The sequence below is a fragment of the Pempheris klunzingeri genome, chromosome 3 (assembly GCF_042242105.1).
Source record: "Pempheris klunzingeri isolate RE-2024b chromosome 3, fPemKlu1.hap1, whole genome shotgun sequence".
Classification (NCBI taxonomy): Eukaryota; Metazoa; Chordata; class Actinopteri; order Acropomatiformes; family Pempheridae; genus Pempheris; species Pempheris klunzingeri.
The window spans coordinates 19,761,300-19,782,281 of NC_092014.1; the positions used below are offsets into that span (position 1 = coordinate 19,761,300).

The following is a 20,982-nucleotide window of genomic DNA, read 5'->3' on the forward strand; positions in this document are numbered from 1 at the left end:
ACATATATTGGAAAACCACTGTGTGTCCGAAATTGAAAGACTGGATCAACACCATGGCAGAGACAGCCTCTTATGAATCTATGCTCTACAAATTAAAAGCCACAACGGAGGACGAAGACACTAAATGGAACTCATTCTGGAGTTTTCTCAAACAAAGTTAGATTTAGACTGACATTTCCGCATAAAATAATACTGCGTTTTTTTTGTTTTTTTTCTGTCTGGATTTACTTCTGTTTTGGTTGCAGGAAACAATGTAACCTCTTTGTGCTTGCATCTGTAATATGTGTGACTCAAAAGGGAAAGGGGTGGGGGTGCGCCAACCAACTTTTGTTTTTTGTTCTTTGTTTTGTAAATTTTAGGAAAGTTTTTTTTTGAAAAATCAATAAAAACTTGAATGACAAAAAAAAAAGATAACATATATTGAGAATGATGCACATCTACAGTAAAGTGTTTTTCAGTTTCAATAATGGCTCATTGAGCTGTATGAAGTTGCTTGTAGTACTATTTGATATTGTTTATGTAATTACTATCATTTCCAACATGACTTTTGACATTATTCTTATTGTCATTGCAATGACCTTGACTGGCCCATTGTATGTGTGACTTTCCGAACCTGCAGATAAGGATGGTGCACCTGACCATGACTCCACTTCATGCAAACAACTTTAACTTGATCAGGGCTGCTTATGAAATCTACACACATTGTTGATTTTAATCAGTGAGCATAGCCTCAGACTTAGAAGAGATGTGCTGTAGAAGAAATGTAACACAAATATAGTCATATAACATATGCGTTAGGTTTGTTTCTGTATGACTGTTCATAACAAAATCCACTTCTTAACAGTGTGAATACTTCATGAATTCTATAATTGAAGCCTTTTAGCAGTTAGGTATGAAAAGACACAATACTGCACTCAGTTACAATGGAAACCAGAGACGGCTGTAAAGTAAACAGATGAAGTAACAGAAAAGTAAGGAGGATGCACTTTGGCATTCACAGGTACTTCAGATAAATGGAGCCCAGCAGGGTGAGAAAAAAGCAGGTGGTCTTACTCTGTACAACATGAGAATATTTACACCTGTGGTCAAAACACTGGAGCTGTAGACTCAAGGACGGGAGGGTTTCAGTCCATGAACTGTCAGCCTACAGCAAAATGTTTTTTTGAATAAGGCACTGAATCTTCTGGTGTGAATGATACAGACCTTGCAAAAATGAAAGAGGTCATTGTTGCATGTCTAGAGGCTTTCTAATGTTTATTTACATCTTCAGAACATGTGCTTTTTGAAAAAAAAACTATATATGTATAGTGTGGAATATTATAGACAACATTTGACCAAAAGTAATAGCGTCTGTGTCATAATCATAAGGTACAACATCTAAAACTGTACTCCGACTAAAGGGCAAACATAATATCTCCATAGTATCTGATGAGCTTGGTGCTTGAGCGTAACAAAAAGCTTGTAATGTATTGTTCAACGTTATCAATGGTCCGACTTCTACAAAGCTGGGTCATTTTCACTTTGGTCATATTTCACTGGGGCAGCTACAAAAAATGCAGAGGGGGGTTGAACCACTTAGCGTGCGCACAGTTGGTGGTGATCAGGTATATATGGAGGTGTGCGTCGTTCCCTGACACTAGAGCGTCCACTAGTTCGCCTCGTGTGACTCCTAAAGCTTCTCAGCATGGACTTCATCCGTGTGCTGTCCTGCCTCAGCCTGCTGCTGGCTGCTGCTGTCGGACAACATCCAAAACCCTGCGGTGAGCATGGACCACAGAGGTGTAGTTGCTGTTGCTGCAGAGATGAGAATAGATACAATTTATACATGTTGGAGGAATAAGAATAGTGGCTTTAAGAGACAAAACAAAAAACATTGCATGGGAAATTCATACATGGATAGTTTCACTCTTCTTTAACCATATACTGAAATACATGAACAGCAGCTGGACATTAACCATTAATGTTTTTATTTTGGGTGAATTTATTCAAGTTGTTTGCAGTTTAGTTGAGTTGTAAAATTGTGAAAAATGTACATCTATGGAACGTATTCATTCATTCAGTCAGTCAGTCAGCAACATATCACTTCATTTTATTTCATTTTCACATTGTAGCACTGGTGCCTGAAACTGTCTTGACTGTGACATATTTTAGACAAATTATTTGTATTAAAAAACAAATTAGGCAGATACTTTTCTATGATACAAAAAAGCCAAATCGCTACTAATAGACATATCAGGCTATAAAAGTGTTGCTTTGTCAACACAGTTCATTCAAGCTATAGATACAGTGCACACCTTATTTTAGATCGCTAAGCTTCTCTTGAGATTTCTTAGACATTTTGATTTCTTCTTCCACAGTTGTCCCACCGTTGATGAGCGGGGGCATGTCTATAGTGAGTCTGCTCCCATTCATACAGAACAACCGTTCCCACAGATAGTCCTCCGTGGATGAACCCAAGTGATTCTTTTCCTTCACTTTTCTCTGTCTCTTGTTCAGATGGCTGCCAACGGGCTCATCATGTCCACAGGAACAATAAGCTACGATGCTTTTGGTCAGAGGATGCGTATTAGAAACTACGGGCTCGCTGGCAATCAGACCTTTGCTGTGGAACAGCTGATGCTTTTCAAAGAGGTGTGCAACCCTGGTTAAATAATTTAATGAAAACAACACGTCTTCTACCATGTTCTCATGATTCACACCTCTCAGATGTGAGTCCTTCACTAGCCGACTCAAACACCTGTAAGACTCACATTTTAATGCCTTTGCCATTTTAATGTCATCTGACTGACAAATGTGCTGCCTTCCATTTCTATTTCCCCTCTCCATTTCCAGCGCAGTTCATTTTTCTGGTTCATTTTCAGACATGACACAAGGTTTTTTAAACGTGTGTGAGTCAACTCAGGTTCGAGTCATTGACTCTCTACATGTTTCTATAAGAAAGTAGAAGAAACCACTCACACTCTCTTAACCACTAGCAGACACTCTGAGGAAGTTTTGTCAAATATTTGAATTAGCAAATAGCAAATTACGTTTTTGGTGGCAAACGCAATGAAGACAACACACCCTGAAGAAATACATGGAGATACTGTAAACATGCAGAGGAAGCACCTAGTTACTACTCATTCATCATTCATTGTCTTTCTATGTCCTTTCAGAAAGTCTATTATGAGATAGAGTGGAGCAAATTCTCTTGCAAAAAGAAGGCACTGGACACCACCTTCATCCCCATCCAAGTTCCCTCTGATGCTAAACTGATGGGTCATGCAATCCTGGGCTCCTCTTCCTCCTGGGGAATGGGTGTGCTAGTCAATACCTGGTATGGAGACCTGCCACTGAATGGTAAGAGGGAATATTGTATCCTTAACATCCTATTTTGCCAAGACCTGGAGGAGTGATGTCTCCTGATACCTGTCACAACAGGGCTGATGAAGGAAAGTAGACGAAGGTGAGCTGGTGCATGAGAAAGTCAGGTGTTTGGGACAGGTGGGAAAGTCTGAGAGTGTCTGGAGGATGGACGGGTAATGCAGGTAGATGAAGTAGTGAGAATGAGGCAAGAGGGAGGGACAGAGAAGCAGAATGGCAAAATCAGGAGTGACGCAGACTTTGTGAGAGGACATCGGCCTCACGGGACAGCTTTCAGATGCCCGTCCAGACTGGCCACAACGCTGGACAGAGATGGCCAGGATAGCAAAAACACACCAAGCAGGCTACCAAAGAGTTGGGTGGCCTGGATAATGGAGATCAGCAGGGTGGGTACATTCAGGCAGGACAGAGTGGCAGAGCTGCTCTGGAGGGTGACCAGAAGGCAGGGCATCTGGATGGGAGCACTCTTGAAGGCAACCAGGGTGTCAGCAACGAAGGCAGGGAATGCTCTGAATGGTGGGCAGGAGACTGGAGGTCAGGAAAGGTGACTGGCAACAAAACATCCAGCTTTAGGTTGGGGCAGGGTAGCGGAGTGACTGGAGTGCAGGAGCATCTTTAGGGATGTGGTGATTGGATAAGTGACTGTCTTATGCAACTTCATCACTCTGGTTATTGTTAGACCTTTACATGTGGCCTGTGCTTCACGTCTTCAGGCCGTTATACGAGTGTCTTTACTGAGACTGGCTGCATTCCTCTGACTTTCACTGTCTACACTCCAGCATCTGGATGGACCATTATCAGGTGAGAACCTGAGCTGACCAAGCATAGAAACACAGATATAACAAATACCACCATTCAAATGAGTCGTAAGGCCATATTTGTTTGGCTGCACCATTCAGTGAAATAGAAATATTTGACATGTCTTGTGCAACATTTTATAAATATTTCCACACATTTGTTAACATTTGTAATGTTTGATCCACTAGCAATCAGTGAGGTTAAAGTGATATTTTAAAAAAAAGAAGCCCATAGCCCGCAAATCAATTGTCAAATCATTTATCAATGATCAACACTTTTTAATACAGGCAAATTCAGTCTGGGCATGTTTGGCCACAATTTGGAATCATTTCAGATTTTTAAGATCACACAGTATTTCTGGCACTGAATGTGGCAACATAGTACACACTGTGCTGTATACAGTCTGTTGTTCATCTTCAACTTTTCCTCGTACATCACATTCTTGTTACTAATGACTCTCAGAAAGTACATTTTTGTTAATATTTCAGTACATTCAACTGGGTAGTGGGCACAACAAACCCCATGGACTACACCCCTCCGTTCTTCTGTGCCATGGCTAAACTGGAGGAGACAGAGACACCAGATACTGTCATCACCGCCCTGGAGTCTCTGGCCATGAAGACCAAGAAAGAGGAGTAAACATCTGGAGCAAAGCTAATCACTAATAGTGCTCACTTTAAGGGAGCAGACCTAAATGATATATAATACCATGCAGATTGAAATGAATCCCAAGGTTGTTTCAACCTTCTCAGCAACCAGACAACAAAACAAGTCACAGGGATGTCTGTGAAAGTCATCTTAATACATTCTTGACATGTGAGTCGACCTTGTTTGTATGTCGTAGTGGGGTAAAACCAGACACATCTGCTGGGTGAAGGAAATCTTAAGATTGTAAGATAGCAGGAGCGAACCTTGTAAATCAGACTGAAAATTAGAGGTTCCCAGTGAGTACTTAGTAAAGGAGACCTTTCAGTAACAGCTTATGTAATGTAGCTGTACAGGCCCTGCTGTGTTCAATCTCTGTCAGCGTATTCAATAAAATCAATAAAATCAATTAAAAGCATTGGCTAATATTATACTTATTTGGAGTCTAAGGGTTGAGTGGATGAGGCAATAAGACAGCAGAAAAGACCAGAAAACAAATACAGTGAAGAACAGCTCAATGCTTCCAAGGAAAAAAATGTTGACAGTGAATGCAGATGAAAATGTTTTGTCTTCAAACAATCTAAAAGAGCGAATATCTTGTTTTCAAATATAAGTGTAGATTAGAGTTGCATTTGTGTTGACAAAAAGAATCCAGTGTTAGTTGTCCCTAACAGAGAAATTGACTGATTGATTTAAGAGTCACAGTTAGCCCTCTCTATCTTTTCTTTTACCATGGAGGTCTCTTTGGGACTGGTAAATATAAAAAATACTGAAAATACCAAAATTATCTCTCATAAAAGTCAAAATCTTGAGTTTCAGAAAGCCAGTCTCTTAATTTTGATATAGGGTGTCATTGTTTGGATTCAACAAAAGTATTGTTATTTTTGTCATTCTTATTTATTTTCTTTCCATCCATTACTTCAATTTGCACAAGATTTACTGACACTGAAACATTATTTGTAATATTATGAAGCCTGACAAACTCATTTGACTCTTGACTCTTAAAGATGAAAATCACCAGTGAGATTTCAACACAAAAAAACGATGGAGGATTCGTCCAAATTGGCTCCGATTCCCCCTCATTGCTGAAAGTGTTGGCAGTGCTGCGCTTTGGGCTGTCTGCGGCTGCCAGGACCAGGATGGCTCAGCCAGGGTCACAGACCATACAGTCACAACTACATCCAAAACGGAAAAATAAAAAAATCTATTGTTATTATTAATATTATTATTAGCTGTCAAGGGCAGTGTCTGTTTCAGAGGTGATGCTGAGGGACAGGATGACCCCAGTCGTGGTGGTGGTGATGATGATGATGGAGACGGATGAGAAGCAAAGAGAGGGGGAGAATAAAGGAAGAGCAGAAAAAAAACAGGTACGGGCACAGGTGCAGTGTGCACGGACGTTTATGTTCCAAGTTCAGTCACAAAGATCTTCAGCAGCATCACATTCTCTTTATAACAAAAGTTAAAGTTACTGCCAAATTGTTTTGGCTTCTGCCGTTTGGGCAATCGCACAAGAAGCCTCTCCATCTTAAAACCCTGGACTGAATTTCAGTCCCAGTACATCCCTGGTGACACTGACATGAATTAATTTTATTTTGTTGGCTCATTTGCTGTGCATGCTGTATGCATACACATGCATACATTAAGACATGTACAGTGTAGCTTACACATATACTTCATCCAAATCACCTGCGTTATAAGCGGCTGAGTCTATGATCGAAGAGTGAAGCCAAGTCTCAACATAACATTACATTTCTAAGTGTCACGCTGAAAAAACTTTCTGCTCTTGAGTTCATCCAGTTCATTACCCAGTGACTGGACATTTGCTAGAGGAATAAATCCATCCACCGTGTACTTTGTCATGCAGGGTAAAACAAATATAATGACTTAATCTAGACTGTGAGACCCAAAATGAGAGGTTTCCATAACACCTCATGAACCTGAATCCCTGCTTTGTATTCTATCCCTGTCATTCAATGATTATAATCTAAAGAGCATATAGCCCTTAACAACAAGTTTCTCTTACTAAGAAATAGAGCATACTGGCGGAAAGTAATCAGTGATGTCCATCTCTTCAAAATGAAACCACACAAATACTTTGTGTAGCCTGGGTGCATGTCGCACTGTTGCTTACAATGACTGGACTTATCTTATTTTGAGATGAAAGAGATCCTGTTTACCGTCCGGTAAAATGCTCCTGTAAAAAACTGCAGTACTTACTGTCCTACAGCAGGTGGAGGCAGCATTGCTCTTATCTCAGGGGTGATCTGTTACTAAGTATGAAGGTATTACTGAAAATAATTAACTTAATGAACCGAGATCGACTACCTGAGTGTCTAAGGCAGTAACTCTATATTTCAATCCCGCTATTTAGCGTTTATAAAAGGTATGTAAACAGCAAAGGATTATAACGCCGTATAAGGCTCTATGATATAGTTCAAAGCAGAAATAAGTAATTGCAAAAGTAGCAAAGCGTTAATTAATGTCCCTGACAACAACCATAACTCCTCCTATCAGGGAGGATGCTTCATTGCAGAAGTTAGAATTGAACACAAATACATTTCCAAACACTTGGAAAACACTTATAGTGTCTTATAGAGACAATATAGTATGTTATTAACAATTCATTAAGTTTATATTGCTTAGAAATGCTAAATTTGAGGGTTAAAGAATTACCCACACAATATGTGACCCATACTCATGGTAATCATACTGGTACCAGTATGATAACAGAGCCGAGTGAAACTTCAGTTTGCCTACAGTTAGAGATCTCTGCTACCACATAAAACATTTTACACTTGTAAAGGGACAGACATTCATTTAAAAGTTGACTTTGTTGTTCCATCCTTGAATCTATTTAAAAACATCTTGAGTGAATGAATCACTCCGCTGTGTCTTCTTACAATAACGCCTAACATACCCATTGAACATCAGTAATAAGAGCATCTCTTTTTATCATTAGCGGTTCTGCACACTTGTCTCTCCTTCAGGGATTTGTGAGTCATCTTTTGATAACTGACGGCAAGGTGTTCAGAGGTGGCTACCGAACCCGAAACCTGTCAAAAATTACTCGTCTCCTATGTGATTTAAGAGATGAGAGCCTGCTCTGGAAACATTAGCAGCAATAACAGCTTTGCTTGTCTGTCCAATTATCATTCTAATCATTATCTAAGCATGCTGGGACTTTGGCATAAGCCTGCACGGGAAGAGACGGGGCTGAGTATGAAGTCCCTGTTGTGATGGGAAAATGACATCGTTAAAGTCAGTTCTACCTTTCAACTTTACCAGATTTAACTGAATCTAAATGTTAAAGGAGACACTGTATGTAGATTTGCTAATTTTGTGCCTGACTGCCATTCAATGACAAAGTCAGCGGAAAGTCGAGGCAATTTCAAACGCTGTTGCCTTAAAATTCTGGCAGTGTCACATGAACTGGCCTAAAATAAGGCTTGATTAACAGCTGCACCCAAGAACTGAAACAGCAAAGGAGTTAAGCACAAAGGTCAATATTGCATGTTGAACAGAAGTGCTTATTGTCACATTGTTGTCAGTGAATCAGTGCTAAGCTTTCAATGAGGTGCTGACATCTGTAGGGAGGAAGATTTTAACATCCACTCCACATTCCTGTGCTTCCAGACAGGATTTGTTTTACATTTCTGGTTTGAGGACAATTTTCATATGGTTATTTATTACATCGCATGTTTTAAAGTTCATTTTTTTGCTTGTACTTGTTATTACAGAGCAAGAGTCTGGTTGTATTATAAGAAGTGGATTCTAGGCCACTGCTCAACCTCGCTCCAAATTATTCCTTGTGTGGCCACTCGTGGTATTACAACAAAAGAATCCCCTACAGCCCAGTATTTTCTCCATAGACCATCATTATTAAAAAAAAAAGCATCTGTAAAACTGTTGACAGGACACCTACTGCTATAAATGTATTATATATTTTTAATGAGGGTTTATTCATTGTAAAACTTTTCCAAAGCCCAGAAAAGTCTTTTTTTTTGTCTGAATGACACACAGCTCTAGTATGGGCCATTCACCAGCCCAGCTGAGACAGCGGCAGATAGGAGCTAATCGGGAAGTTAGACACTTTTTTGGCATTGGTGTCAGTTGAGCAATTCTTATTGGACTGAATAGGCACTATTTTCGGTTCCATATCTAGTTCATATAATATACTTACATCTGTGTCTTGTACCAAGTGGATGGCACTTTGAGGTAAATGCTAACATCAGAATGCTAACATGCTCAAAACTGTTCCAACACTAGAGTTAAAGCATGTTACAACTCTGTTACCAGCTGTTGCACTCTTATATTTTTATTATAATATCTTATAATCCTAGAGAGGTAATGAGTTGACTCCCAAAACTTTTGGTGCAAATCCGAATGACTCATGCCACTGCACTTGGTGCAGTGTGATAGTAAATCCAAGTGATGACAAGGTTTCTCATCCACAGCTGATGCCTCAAATATGTCCAGCCAGTAGATTTCCTCGATTAGAGTTGGGCACACTGTCTTAGGGAAAACGGAGAGAGTCACCTGAAGTGGTTAGTTTGAGCTTTGAGTTTATGCAGGTGGAATAACACTGATAGTGAAAGGTGTTCCATTTTTGGTCATGCACAAAAACCCTGGTGGTGAGTGTTGTTTTATGCTAGCTCCCAGTGTACATACAAAAATGTTTGCCTGGTGTAACATCATGTCCTTGTTTGGCCAGTTATCAAGGAAGAAAACGCCCAAAACATGCACACTGCATTGTGATAGCTGTTTTCAGCCTTTTATTTTGAACTAAAAAGGGTCTTGGCCAATTTTTTAGTGTTTTATCCCAGACACAGACTATTATTTGGGTCTGGCATGAGATTAATGTCTTTGGATAATCGCTCAATATTATGTAACACTATCACATGAGCCAGTAACTCTTTATTAACCATGATTCAAGAGCAACATGTTATTTTACTTGTTCTGACAGGTTAACTGTCTGCTCTGAGCAGTATGCACCATGACAGAAAAATACATCAATAAATGCAAGCATGAACCCACTCATTCACCCACCACACACATTACAAACGCCTCAAACACTTCTTTTATTACTACTCAGTGTACTTACTGAGTACTAAACCAGCCTGATCAAAGAGCCCTAATGACATGCATTAGTGAGGGACGACGCCACTGAGTGGATTCTATACATACAAATAAGAAGCTGCATAAAAGGTTACTGGTTTTAATGTGTGCCTATGAGAATTTGCGTGTGTGTGTGTTGTCTGTGGGTGTGTGTGTGTTGTCTGTGGGTGTGTGTTTGAGTTTGGAGTGTGAACTGCAGTGCACATTGGAGCTTGTGTGTGCATGTGATGCAGCTGCTCCTGGTGCACTGGAACAGCGTTAGTCACTGTCACCCCACTATTCAGCAGGGAATGACGGACGTCGGAGGGTTCGCCACCAATTATCTTCTTTACACCGATGAGAGAGGCTGGCCCTTCTCTCCATACGCCTCAGTCTTTTCCCCCTTCTTTCTCCATCTTTGTCATTCATATTCTGTCTGTCTCTTACAGTATGCTTGTCTGTTAGGAAGAAAAGGAGCATGCCCACTAAAATGAAGTGTGTACCAGGTCATTTTGGGTAAAAATTGTGAAATTGAATTGCTGCAAGTCACCAGTCCAACGTCACTTAGTGGTGCTTACATTATTGTCATACAGCTTGGCTTTCCCTGGTGGTGGGTTGGGTTGGGAACATACTACTCTCATTTCTGGCTGTTCAATATAATGCTACAGCCAGCAGCTGAGTGAGCTTAGGGCTTAGGACAAAGGCTGGATATGGTGATGACATTGGAAAGAGTTAGCTTTGTTCTGTCCAAAGGTAACAAAGTACACCTACCAGCATCATTCAAACTCACTAATTAACAAGTTTTGTTTTGTCCGCACAAAAACTGAAGTCTAAAATAATGACAAGTCCCAATTTTACAGAGGATTGTGATTATTTCATGGCCCTCAACAGTTACCACAGTTACTTGGTGAGCTGATTGGTGAGGACCTGGTAGGTGAGCTAGTTCCTTCTTTTCCCACTCTTTAAGATGAGCTTAGCTAAATGGTTGCTGGCTGTAGCCGGTTAGCAAACAGATATGACTCAATGCTGTCGGCTAACGACCTCTTAACAAAATGTCAAAACTTTTGCCAGCAGTTTTTTTCTTGTTTTATATAATAATTTTGAGGGCACAATTATCTGATATTTGACAAGAAAGCACAGTCAATCCCTGTATGACACTTTAAATTTGTCTTGCGACTCTTAAAGATGACTCTAGTAGTGTACTAGTGAACTGAAAAAGCATTATTGAAGCCAGGTAATAACTGTGGGGTTTTTTTTTATGTTTTTGTGCAATAAGAAAATAAATCAGCAAAATTTACATATGTCCAATAGTGTACTTTCATTATGAGAAACAAACACAAAAAATATAACTTACCTTAAAAAAGAAGAGAAAGGATGAATCATATTAAGAATTTGTTTGTTTTGGTCATGCTAGTGGCTGTGGGACCATAACTAGCCCCTTACTGTTTTTATGCTTTGAGCCAGTTATGTTTTAAACTAGAATTTCTTTTCCATTTATATATATATATATATTTACTCGTAATCCTGCTCTGTTGATGAACCCTTGTTCACTTCCCATTTTGATGCGTCTTCTGTGCTTTCATTGCACTTGTTGAAACCTATTTTTGAAAAAAGCAAGACGGAGGGATTAAAAGGAACATTTCTGTTTTTGAATAATGTTATTCATGAACTCCTATTGTACTGTAAACAACTGCTCTCCAACGCTGTCCTGCTAAATGTTGCGAAATTTACATTGATATTCAAGGGGTGGAAAAAAGCAGAAGTTAATGGGCAATAACACATTTTATGATTTTGCTGAGTGGCTTGTTCTGTGGCACAAGTTTGTTTAAACAGGCTCAAACATCGGCGCAGCATATGGCCATGAATATGTTCATGCACATACACATGCAGAATCCCAGGCTCACACACGAACCCAGCGTACGCAGGATCTGCCATCTGTAACCACAAAAAATAAAAGAAAAAAGGACATCATTATTCAATTTGAATTACATGAACACTTACATAAGGAGCTGGTGAGATGAGTACGTGATGTAATGTCATACACGGCTGTAGCGCACAGTGGTGGAGATGAGGTGTGAAAGCCATAGGTTAAGACTGGAGTGCTCAAAGACACCATGCCATTAGTCTTGTTTTTTCTACTTCTATCTTAATTAGCGTTACTTATACCAGCGTAGAAAATGTCCAGTTAGTACCCCAGAGAAAACATATTGTTCCCTTTTCTGCAATTATCCAAGAAAATCTCTCCACCTGGAAACCCCATCTGAGCCAGATACCTTCTCACAGAGGGTGACTTTTAGTAAAAAGTTAAATAGGATTAAAAACAGCTTTTCCCAAAGCGTACGATTAAACTTAGCTGCAGGCAAAACATGTTGACACAGGGCTTTAATCTAATTACATGGCTGTTTTGAATTCTGTCTCCCAATGTGGAAAAGGTAAACTGAGAGAAGGAATTTTGTCACACGACCCTCCGCCAGCTCTGCATATAGGATACGAGGATGTAGTAATAGAGATGAAGTCACTGCAGCAGCACGGTACTGTTTCACTTGTGTGTCCGAGTGGTCCACATGTTTTGTTTTTTAAGACTAAATTGTAAAGAATCCTCTCCTAACTGAGCTTTGGTTTTAAACTAATTGGTTGTAATGTATAAGGTTAAACAAAAATTAAAGGAAAGTCTTGTCTGTATTCTCTCCGTTTTGTTATTATTATTCCATTATGAAGCCTGAAGAAAGGTTAAAATCTGACACAGCACAGCACATTAGGCCTCCATGTAGAAATTACTGGTCCACTGTTCCAGCCATTAGTTCTGTTGGTCATGTTGTAAATTAGCTGACACAATATTTGTAGGTAAAATCGAGAGCAAGCACAATTGTAATGCCATAACAATTGCTCATTGCTCAGTAAAATTGTTGCACAAGCACAATGGTCTACAAACTATGATGGATGCTTACAAAGGCAGTTTGGGTAATAATCTTTCTGTTTGCGCTTGCTTTTACTTACAAATGAATCTGACTAACCTTGGGGTTTGTTTACAACCTTTATGACTGCCTGACAGTTTATCTGTGTTGCTCTGTTGAACCTACTTGTAACAATATGTGGTTATAATCAATACAACAGATGGCCCAAGTTAGAAAAAAACCCAAATTAGAATACAGCTTGCTTATTAAACCTGGGTCAGGGCTAACCTTGCTGTGTGTGTGTGTGTGTGTTAATTCCAATACGCGTGATGTACGTTTAAACAAGAGCTAGCAGCTCTGTGAGCTGTGAGGCTGTACAGTGGTGCTTTGGGCTCACAATGACAGTGTTAACCTGCAGGTGTTTAGCACATTTAATGCTTATCATGTTCACCATCTGGGTCTCAGTACGTACAGAACTCTGCTGCTCGCCTGATTACCAGTACCCACTCAAGTGACCACATCACGCCAGTCCTCCACGACCTTCACTGGCTCCCAGTTAAACACAGGATAGACTTAAGATTCTACTCGCCACCTACAAGGCCCTCATCCACCTGGTTCCCTCCTACCTCATCCACCAGCACGCCCCGACCTAATCTAAAGGACCAAGTAATTAACCTGCGGTGACAGGATGTTTTCTGTTGCTGCCCCTCTATGTGGAACTCATTACCAATTCACATCAAAAACTCCCCCACACTGTCATCCTCCAAAAAGGCCCTCCTAATGCACCTCTTCAGGTTTGCCATCCCCTCTAACCGAAAACATTGTTGAAATGCAAGGAATTTTTCTTCTTTTTCTTCCCCGAAAAGAGTTGCTAATTTGGGGGCCTGAACGTGCACGAAAACTCACGAAAATTTGCACATTCATCAGTCGTGGTGAAAAATTACGAATTTTAAAGGTTTCGCAAACGTGCACGGAGGTGCGAGGGCCCTCCAACGCTGCTTGCAGCTTTAATTATTATTATTATTATTAGATAAGATAAGATAACATTTATTGATCCCTCAGTGGGGAAAGTTTAAGTATGAAGTATTAAGAAAGTATTAAGTCTGAAGGAAAAGTCATTATCTTTGCAAGCAGACCAGAGCAGAGCAAACCAATGTCATGGATCAATTCAAATTTTGACCAGATGATGCCAGAGGAAAAGTCAGGTGTTCATAAAGTTAGCACAAGTCTTCCAGAGGGGGGCATAAATGTTTGTACCAAACTTCACCATATTTAATTTTGGACCAAAGTGTTGGGCCGACAGACTGACCAACACTGCGGAAGCAGTGCCCACAGCACAAAAAATGTTTGTTCAGTCAGTCAGTTCAGTCTTTAGAGTCCAAGGTTACGGATAAATGGCTTAATTTCAGCACCAACCATCCCCTGGTTAATAATAAACCCTTCAACGTCACTTTCCCACATACAGAATTTTTACACAAGCATTTGAGATTCAGAGTGAGGGGACAGGTCAGGTTGAATCTGCAAGCATCTACAGCCCGAGTCTGATTAGATCCATTTTATGGGCCCCTGGCCCTGACCTGTCCTCTTTAACAGATGAACATCCCAGCACCATTAGCAGATGCAAACAAGGCCTCAAAATGAATAGTCTAATTGATTAGTGAGCTACAGTCTGAGCATAGTGCGTCATCCTCAACTATGGATACAAAAAGAGAGCGTGTGTGTGTAATTACTGAGGAACACTTTGGGTTTGGAGAGGTCCGCTCTAGTTCTCTAATTACTTTCATGTATATGCGTAAGTGTGTATGAATGCATGTGCAAGTGTAAGGGCATGGTAACCATGGAAATGAAAAACACCCACCAGACTGTTGACACTAATACATAACCCTACATGCAAAATGTGCTTCGGAGCCTTTCATCCCTGACAACCTTAACATTAGGAAGTGAACAGATTTCACACTTGAAAATTTGAAAATCCACACTGGTATTTAAAAGTCAAACATATTATTGCAGAGTCCAGAAATGTAATACCAACATTTTGGGCAGGCTGAGCCTTCAGGCGAGAAGGTAATAATGTTTCAAATGATGACGAGAGACTGCAATTTGTAAAGTACAGGTTACTTTAAAGCATCAGAGAGAAAAAAACACACTACCCACCTCTCTCTCTCTCTCATATGGTTTTTCCTGCTGTTTCATTGCTTTTTCAACTGTGTGTGATCAGATTCTCTGCTGTTAGTAACAAAGACAGGGGCTCACTGTTAAATGTGGCAGTCACTGTTGACTGTACCTCATACAGACCAGATAAATGAACAACAAATGAACACTCTGTGCAGACGTCATGGTCCAGGATGCTTTGCTTTGCTGCTCACCATTAACCCGTGTGGTCGCTGGTTCACACGGTGTGGAGTGTCTGTTGATTTATGCACCTTTACTCAGCGGACAGCAGTATCACACAGTGGTGGCGAGACATCCACCTCGTCATCCATCATCCAGGGCCTATCACTCATGATGCCAATGCTGCATAACAAATTACAACCTTTAGTGGGACTCCAGTTTTGTATGTATGTGTGTGTGTGTGTGTGACTGTGACTGTGTGTGTGTCTGCGGTACTAGGTTTCTGTTTATATTTGCATTCGGAGAGAGTGTATTCGAGCATGATCGTTCTTGTTTGTGGGAGGATTCTGGTTTAATGCTACCAGGGATTAGCACCATACTCATGTCATGATAGTTTTGTCTGCATTTTTCACGCGATTCACGCACACCGGTCACCCAGAAAAAAGGTTTATGTGACATACAGTATCTTGTTAATTACAATTTTTGACATTTTGTTAAAATGTAAAACTGTCAAGGCTGTTGTTTGGGTTTTGGCTGAGAAGATTAAATGTCAGGAAAAACAGTAAGTCTGTGAATCCAAGCAAAGTTTTTCAAACATTTTTTCATATATGTAATTGTTTATTGTGACTTACACAAACCACAGCCTACAGCAGATGATTAGAGTTATTTCATATTTGCTGTCTCTAGACCTTTGACAGTCAAAATGAGCAAAGGCAAGAATCATGGATTAACAATTAAAATCAATCAAGTAATCAAAATTATTAATTCAATATCAGACATGTATTATTACAAATCATGTGTATTTAACATTACTGCTGACCATTTTCCAAAGCTGTAGTGAGAGTTTTGGATGGTGTATCAGGTATGTTATGATAAAACTAAGCCATCTTTACATGTTACATTTGTTATTATATATCTATCATTAAAGGCCCCGATGTGCTTTCTCAATCAGCTTCTTACTATGAGTGGTTTGCTTCAACATGAAGACACAATCACTCACAATCACTTTCTGCCAAAGTTGGAGTTTGAGTGTTAAACTCATGATAAATAATACCAAAAGATGTTTTGTTTTCTTTTGAAATAAGTTGATTTGAAGCCAGATTTTCAGGCGCTTTAAATATTTGCGTTGGACCAACAGTAAGCGCGTGCAAATTGGCACTGTGTTGTGTGAGAGTGCAGTGATCCTCTCAAAAGTATCAACCTCTGACTTTCTTGATATGGTACAAAATGTATTTTCTGAGAAGCTTGTTGGAGACAAGTAATCACGGTAAACATCATAAACACTTATTGTGTCAATCACAGTCACACAATCAATGTTTTTATGTATTTATTTAGAGCTGCAACAATTACTTGATAACTTGATAACAATTACTTGAAAGACTTTTTTTAGCCAAACTGTTGATCAGACAAAAGAAGAAATGGCACATTTCCTTGGCTAAAGATTCATATTGACAATGTAAATAATCATTTGTTGTTTTTCTAGTGATAACCCAACATTAAGTGCAAATCGAAAACAATTAATGATAAACTATGTTCATCCTAATTATCTGCCACAATGAAGGTTTAAGGTGGTACAAAAACAAGCGGAAAACCAGTTGTGGTTGGAACTCACTCAAACACGATGACGTGCTTCAGAGAGGTGTCAGTGGTATTGTAAGAATTGGCAGCTTGCTGTGAGGCTGCAGGTTGTATTCAACGCTTTGTTCTTTTTGATTCAACCTAATTTAGTTTGGTTTACATCCCCGGGCTTCATTTTGCTTTTGTTTCTGCCAACTTTTGTTGATAACAGTTACAACTACTACTTCTTGCTTTCAACCTGCTTCTTGAACTGTATTTGTAGTAGGAGAATTACAGGCCTTTTAAAACAAAACATGACACAAAATTTATATTCCAAAATACCATAAAAATAATCACCTGGATTTTTCTGACTCTCTTGAATTTTTGTATGGCTATTTTAGAAGAAACTCTCTGTTTAGACGAATCCAAGATTACAAACAAACCAGGAGCTTCATCTGAGCTGGGCAGACAGTATCTCGACCTACAGTAAAGGTCCCTGGTTCAAAATAAAAACACCTCCATTACTCAGACAGTTATACAAACGGATGATGGAAGAAATAATGGACCCAACCCATCAACAACCTGCCATTATCCACTCGTTAGTCCTCACATATCCGTTTTAAGTTCTGCTTTCATGCTTACATGTTTGTCCTCGTACATGCAGCTGCTGAAATAGCCTGCTGAGTGGATGTGTAATGGGGAGCCAAGGTTAAGAATGGTTGGCCTCCATTACCTGTGTTGCTTCTGCTCTCAGCCAGTTTGGTTCAGGTGTTCTCTACTGATCTGACGTATGTGTGGCCATTATACTTTGCTGTGCATAAAGGAGGTGAGAGTTGATCCACAGCCTGGAACCTCCAGCTGGTTTGCAAATGACCTGCGTTCTCTGTCTACCTCCACCTTGCTCTAATGACGTCACCAAGGTCTTGTGTGTTTGTGGGATCCACAATGAGCTCGTGCATTTCATAGGTGCATTAGTTTGCATGATTCATGCATGATTCATGCATGATTCATCAGCGTAATCTCCATGTAGAATGCTACAAAGCTAGAGTCATTATACGGGCCATGTCATCCATACTATACTAGCCGTTATCTGGTCAAAAAGGGCACACTGGGGCACAGAGAGAGACCGACCTATAAAAATCATGAAAATGCAATAAATTTAGAAACGTGATAGCGCCATAGAAGTGGAAAAGTGTAATGAAGGCTTCAAAAAGTAAATGCAATCAATATTTCAGGGCCCCCTCAAAGATTTGTATAATCAAGCAGCATTGTGAGCAGCAGTTTTATACTATGATCGTTGGTGGTTTAACCTAGAAACACATTTCATGGCTTGATGAACAATTCTTAAATTCATTTATGAATCATCGACTTTAAATGGACATGTATTTGGAAATTTGTCCCGGTGGTCCTCGTCCTCGTATTCACACAATTTTTTTTTTTTGCTAAAGATGAAACATTTTTCAACTCACAAAGGCATCTAATTCACAGCCCACACTAGCAACCCCCCACTACTTAATTTCAATGTGACCACATATGAATTCACATTTTATCGCGTCTTCATTTACTTTCTGTGCAAACATGCCACCTCTAAAATTTACTTTGCACTCTGCCTGAGCACACAGTAAGACATGTTTAACTGTGCTGCTCCTTAAAATTAAACTGAAAAGCACACAGTGACCAGGTGTGATCATAAGGACTTGAAAAGAGGAATAAAAGCTTGACGCACCCCAAAAATTTCTTCACAAAATTTAGTGCAGGAGTCAGATTCAATTTGTTACCCATTTTGTCAATAAAGATGTAAAACAAGTAGATCTAGATAACGACAACATACATTTAAATGTCATCCACACATCCATTAGGAATTAAAACACCACTGACCAGCCAATGCTGATCCAAACTCCTCCACTAACAATCTTACTGACAGTCTCATCACAACACACACATACACATGCACAGAAGGACAGGCAACACTCTGCAGATGGTGTCCATTCCACAGTGGAGCAGCATACACATGCAGGTTATACCTTAGCCAATTCCTCAACACTGAGACCTGGCAGAGCACTGAAGGTCTGCAGCCAACTGACTAACATTTACTGGAAAATCACCCACCTGCACTCCCAATCCACCCACAGATGGTGCTGAGGCTATGAAGTAATTTCAGTAAGAATACATCAATGCTGACTTTTCACGCAGAACTCAAACCCCAGTCTCTTGAGTGAAAGTCCTGTGTTTGAACCATCCAACCTTAGTAATCTGGACACTAGGTGCAGTCTAAATATTAGGTTGTTCCACCTTACCAGCAGATATCTATGCTTCCAATAACAACTGATAATTTCCATTTAATGGGGTGATAATACTTGAATTGGCTTAAAATACCCTCTGAAGAACCTGAAGTGATCCCTTCAGATTATTAAAGTTACAATGATATAAATCGAGTTTCATCACCAGAAAAGATGCTCTGTGGGTTTGCAGATGATTGGTTCCACTGCAAGCTGCATGAGCTAAATTCCTAAAATGAAAAATGCAACAACAATAACATTTTCCTTGAAATTAGTTTTCATGGCAAGAAAAACTTTTCTTCAGTCAGATACAGTAATGGATTCTGACTGTCTTCAGCCAATTTTATCTCATTGCTGTCAGAATTGCGTCAAGGTAGAAAAAATATTACCTAACAGGCTGGCTGCCAAGGTTGTAAGTGTAATTACTATTCTTCTGGATCAGCACACAGGATCACAGAAGACAGACAGATAACAAACTAATTCATGTTTTTGAATTTGTGTTTTTCCTCAGCCAGTTTAAAGACATGCAAACAACTTTTCATTGTTTTTCACAACTGTAAATCAAACTGTTGTAAAGGGCATTTGTTGGAGACTATTTTCAAACTGCGGGTTAATACATATTGTGTGCGCTGCTGAGAATTTACACTAGCAGGATGGTGTATGAGGGACTCAAACTACAGTGCACATGTTCACCATAATGAAGAAACATGACAGCCAGTGCAACGGTGCAGCTCACTGATGTGTTTCTAAAAGTTCTTGAACTACCATGGAGCTCTGTGGCACAGAGGAATTAGACATATCAGGCTCTGATTCACAGATAGTACTTGCTAGTAGAATCAAGTCATTGTTGGTTATAGGATTGGTTGACAACTTTTATTAAAATCATTACCAGTCTTATCATTTAATGCAATGCAAACATTCAATAATAAGCCAATCTATACAAATCAACTTTGACTGTGAGTAGAAAAGGCCATTACATAAAAGAAATCAACAGTGTGACTATGTTTGAATGGGAGGTTATACTGTCATGGAAAAAACAGGCACAGAACATGGTATCAAATTTTCACCAATCACTCAAAGTGACTGATGTAACAGCCAATTTTATTTCTTTACTGCCAAAGACGTTTCAAAGTAGATGCACTGACCTGCCAAAGTAGTAAATACTGTAGTAGAAAAACGGACACACTTCCAACTGCAACTGTGTTTTTTTGTGATTGACAAACGTTATTCCCGTGGTTCAACACACAGAGCCACAAATATGAAAAAACAAATTATTGCTGCTCATCTTTTTATTTTATTTTAGTCAAATCCAGTTAAATCCATCACTGGGGTTTGATGCTCCGTTGCTTAACATGTTGGTAGAAAAACAGTGATTGTTTTTACCAATTAGCTGACCATTTTTGAGGATATATTGGGGGGGGGGGGGTTGCATTGATAAAGTTTAATGAATGATCTTTCATCATAATCTCTTTCTTTCAGTCCATTAATCCAAAGCACAAAGGATGCTGCATGAATATCCAGCAGAGATTGTTGTTCTCTTCAGTGTTTGGTAGTTTTTAGCACTAACTTGATGGCTGTTATTGAACTGTGCCTGCAGTCATCCAGAAAAGCAGACGTATTTCTTTGAAGGGTGAGGAATGTAAATATTACTGAATAGTTAAATGATGACATTCGTTAGGAGTACACTGAGGCCTCAAGCTGCCACACCAACCAGCATGAAATCTATTTGAACGTCTGCCGCCGGTTTGAAACTTCACTTGGGTGTGTTTGATTTTTCGAAGGAGCGCAAAATCTGTCATTGCTGTGTGTGTTCCTCGAAGCTATTTCCACTTTGAAATGGGAGCAGTCTTTTTTAAACACAAAAATATCACCCAAATAAATATACTATGGGGGCATAGGGTTATTCATGAATGTCATCATCCAAAGCACTGAACAAGGTGCTGGAGCAGACAAACCCCCAGAGGATCAAAAGTCCCCCTCCTGTCCCTCCACAGCCTGTGATTTCAAATGACAAGAAT

General features: G+C 39.7%; 1 protein-coding gene across 1 annotated transcript; it reads left to right on the top strand.

Annotated features, from left to right (window-relative positions):
* The first annotated feature begins 1,621 nt into the window (after positions 1-1,621).
* On the top strand, positions 1,622-4,932 carry LOC139199042 (ependymin-like). The gene is made up of 6 exons (XM_070828050.1): positions 1,622-1,760; positions 2,358-2,392; positions 2,497-2,631; positions 3,156-3,339; positions 4,077-4,164; positions 4,650-4,932. The coding sequence occupies exons 1-6, from the start codon at positions 1,685-1,687 to the stop codon at positions 4,798-4,800; spliced, it is 669 nt and encodes a 222-aa protein (XP_070684151.1). The 5' UTR covers positions 1,622-1,684; the 3' UTR covers positions 4,801-4,932.
* The last annotated feature ends 16,050 nt before the right edge of the window (positions 4,933-20,982 follow it).

Coding starts and splice junctions, on each gene's coding strand:
- LOC139199042 (XM_070828050.1), top strand. CDS start 1,685: ATGGACTTCATCCGTGTGCTGTCCTGCCTCAGCCTGCTGCTGGCTGCT. Junction 3,340..4,076: donor TGGAGACCTGCCACTGAATG/GTAAGAGGGAAT, acceptor TCACGTCTTCAG/GCCGTTATACGAGTGTCTTT. Junction 4,165..4,649: donor TCTGGATGGACCATTATCAG/GTGAGAACCTGA, acceptor TTAATATTTCAG/TACATTCAACTGGGTAGTGG.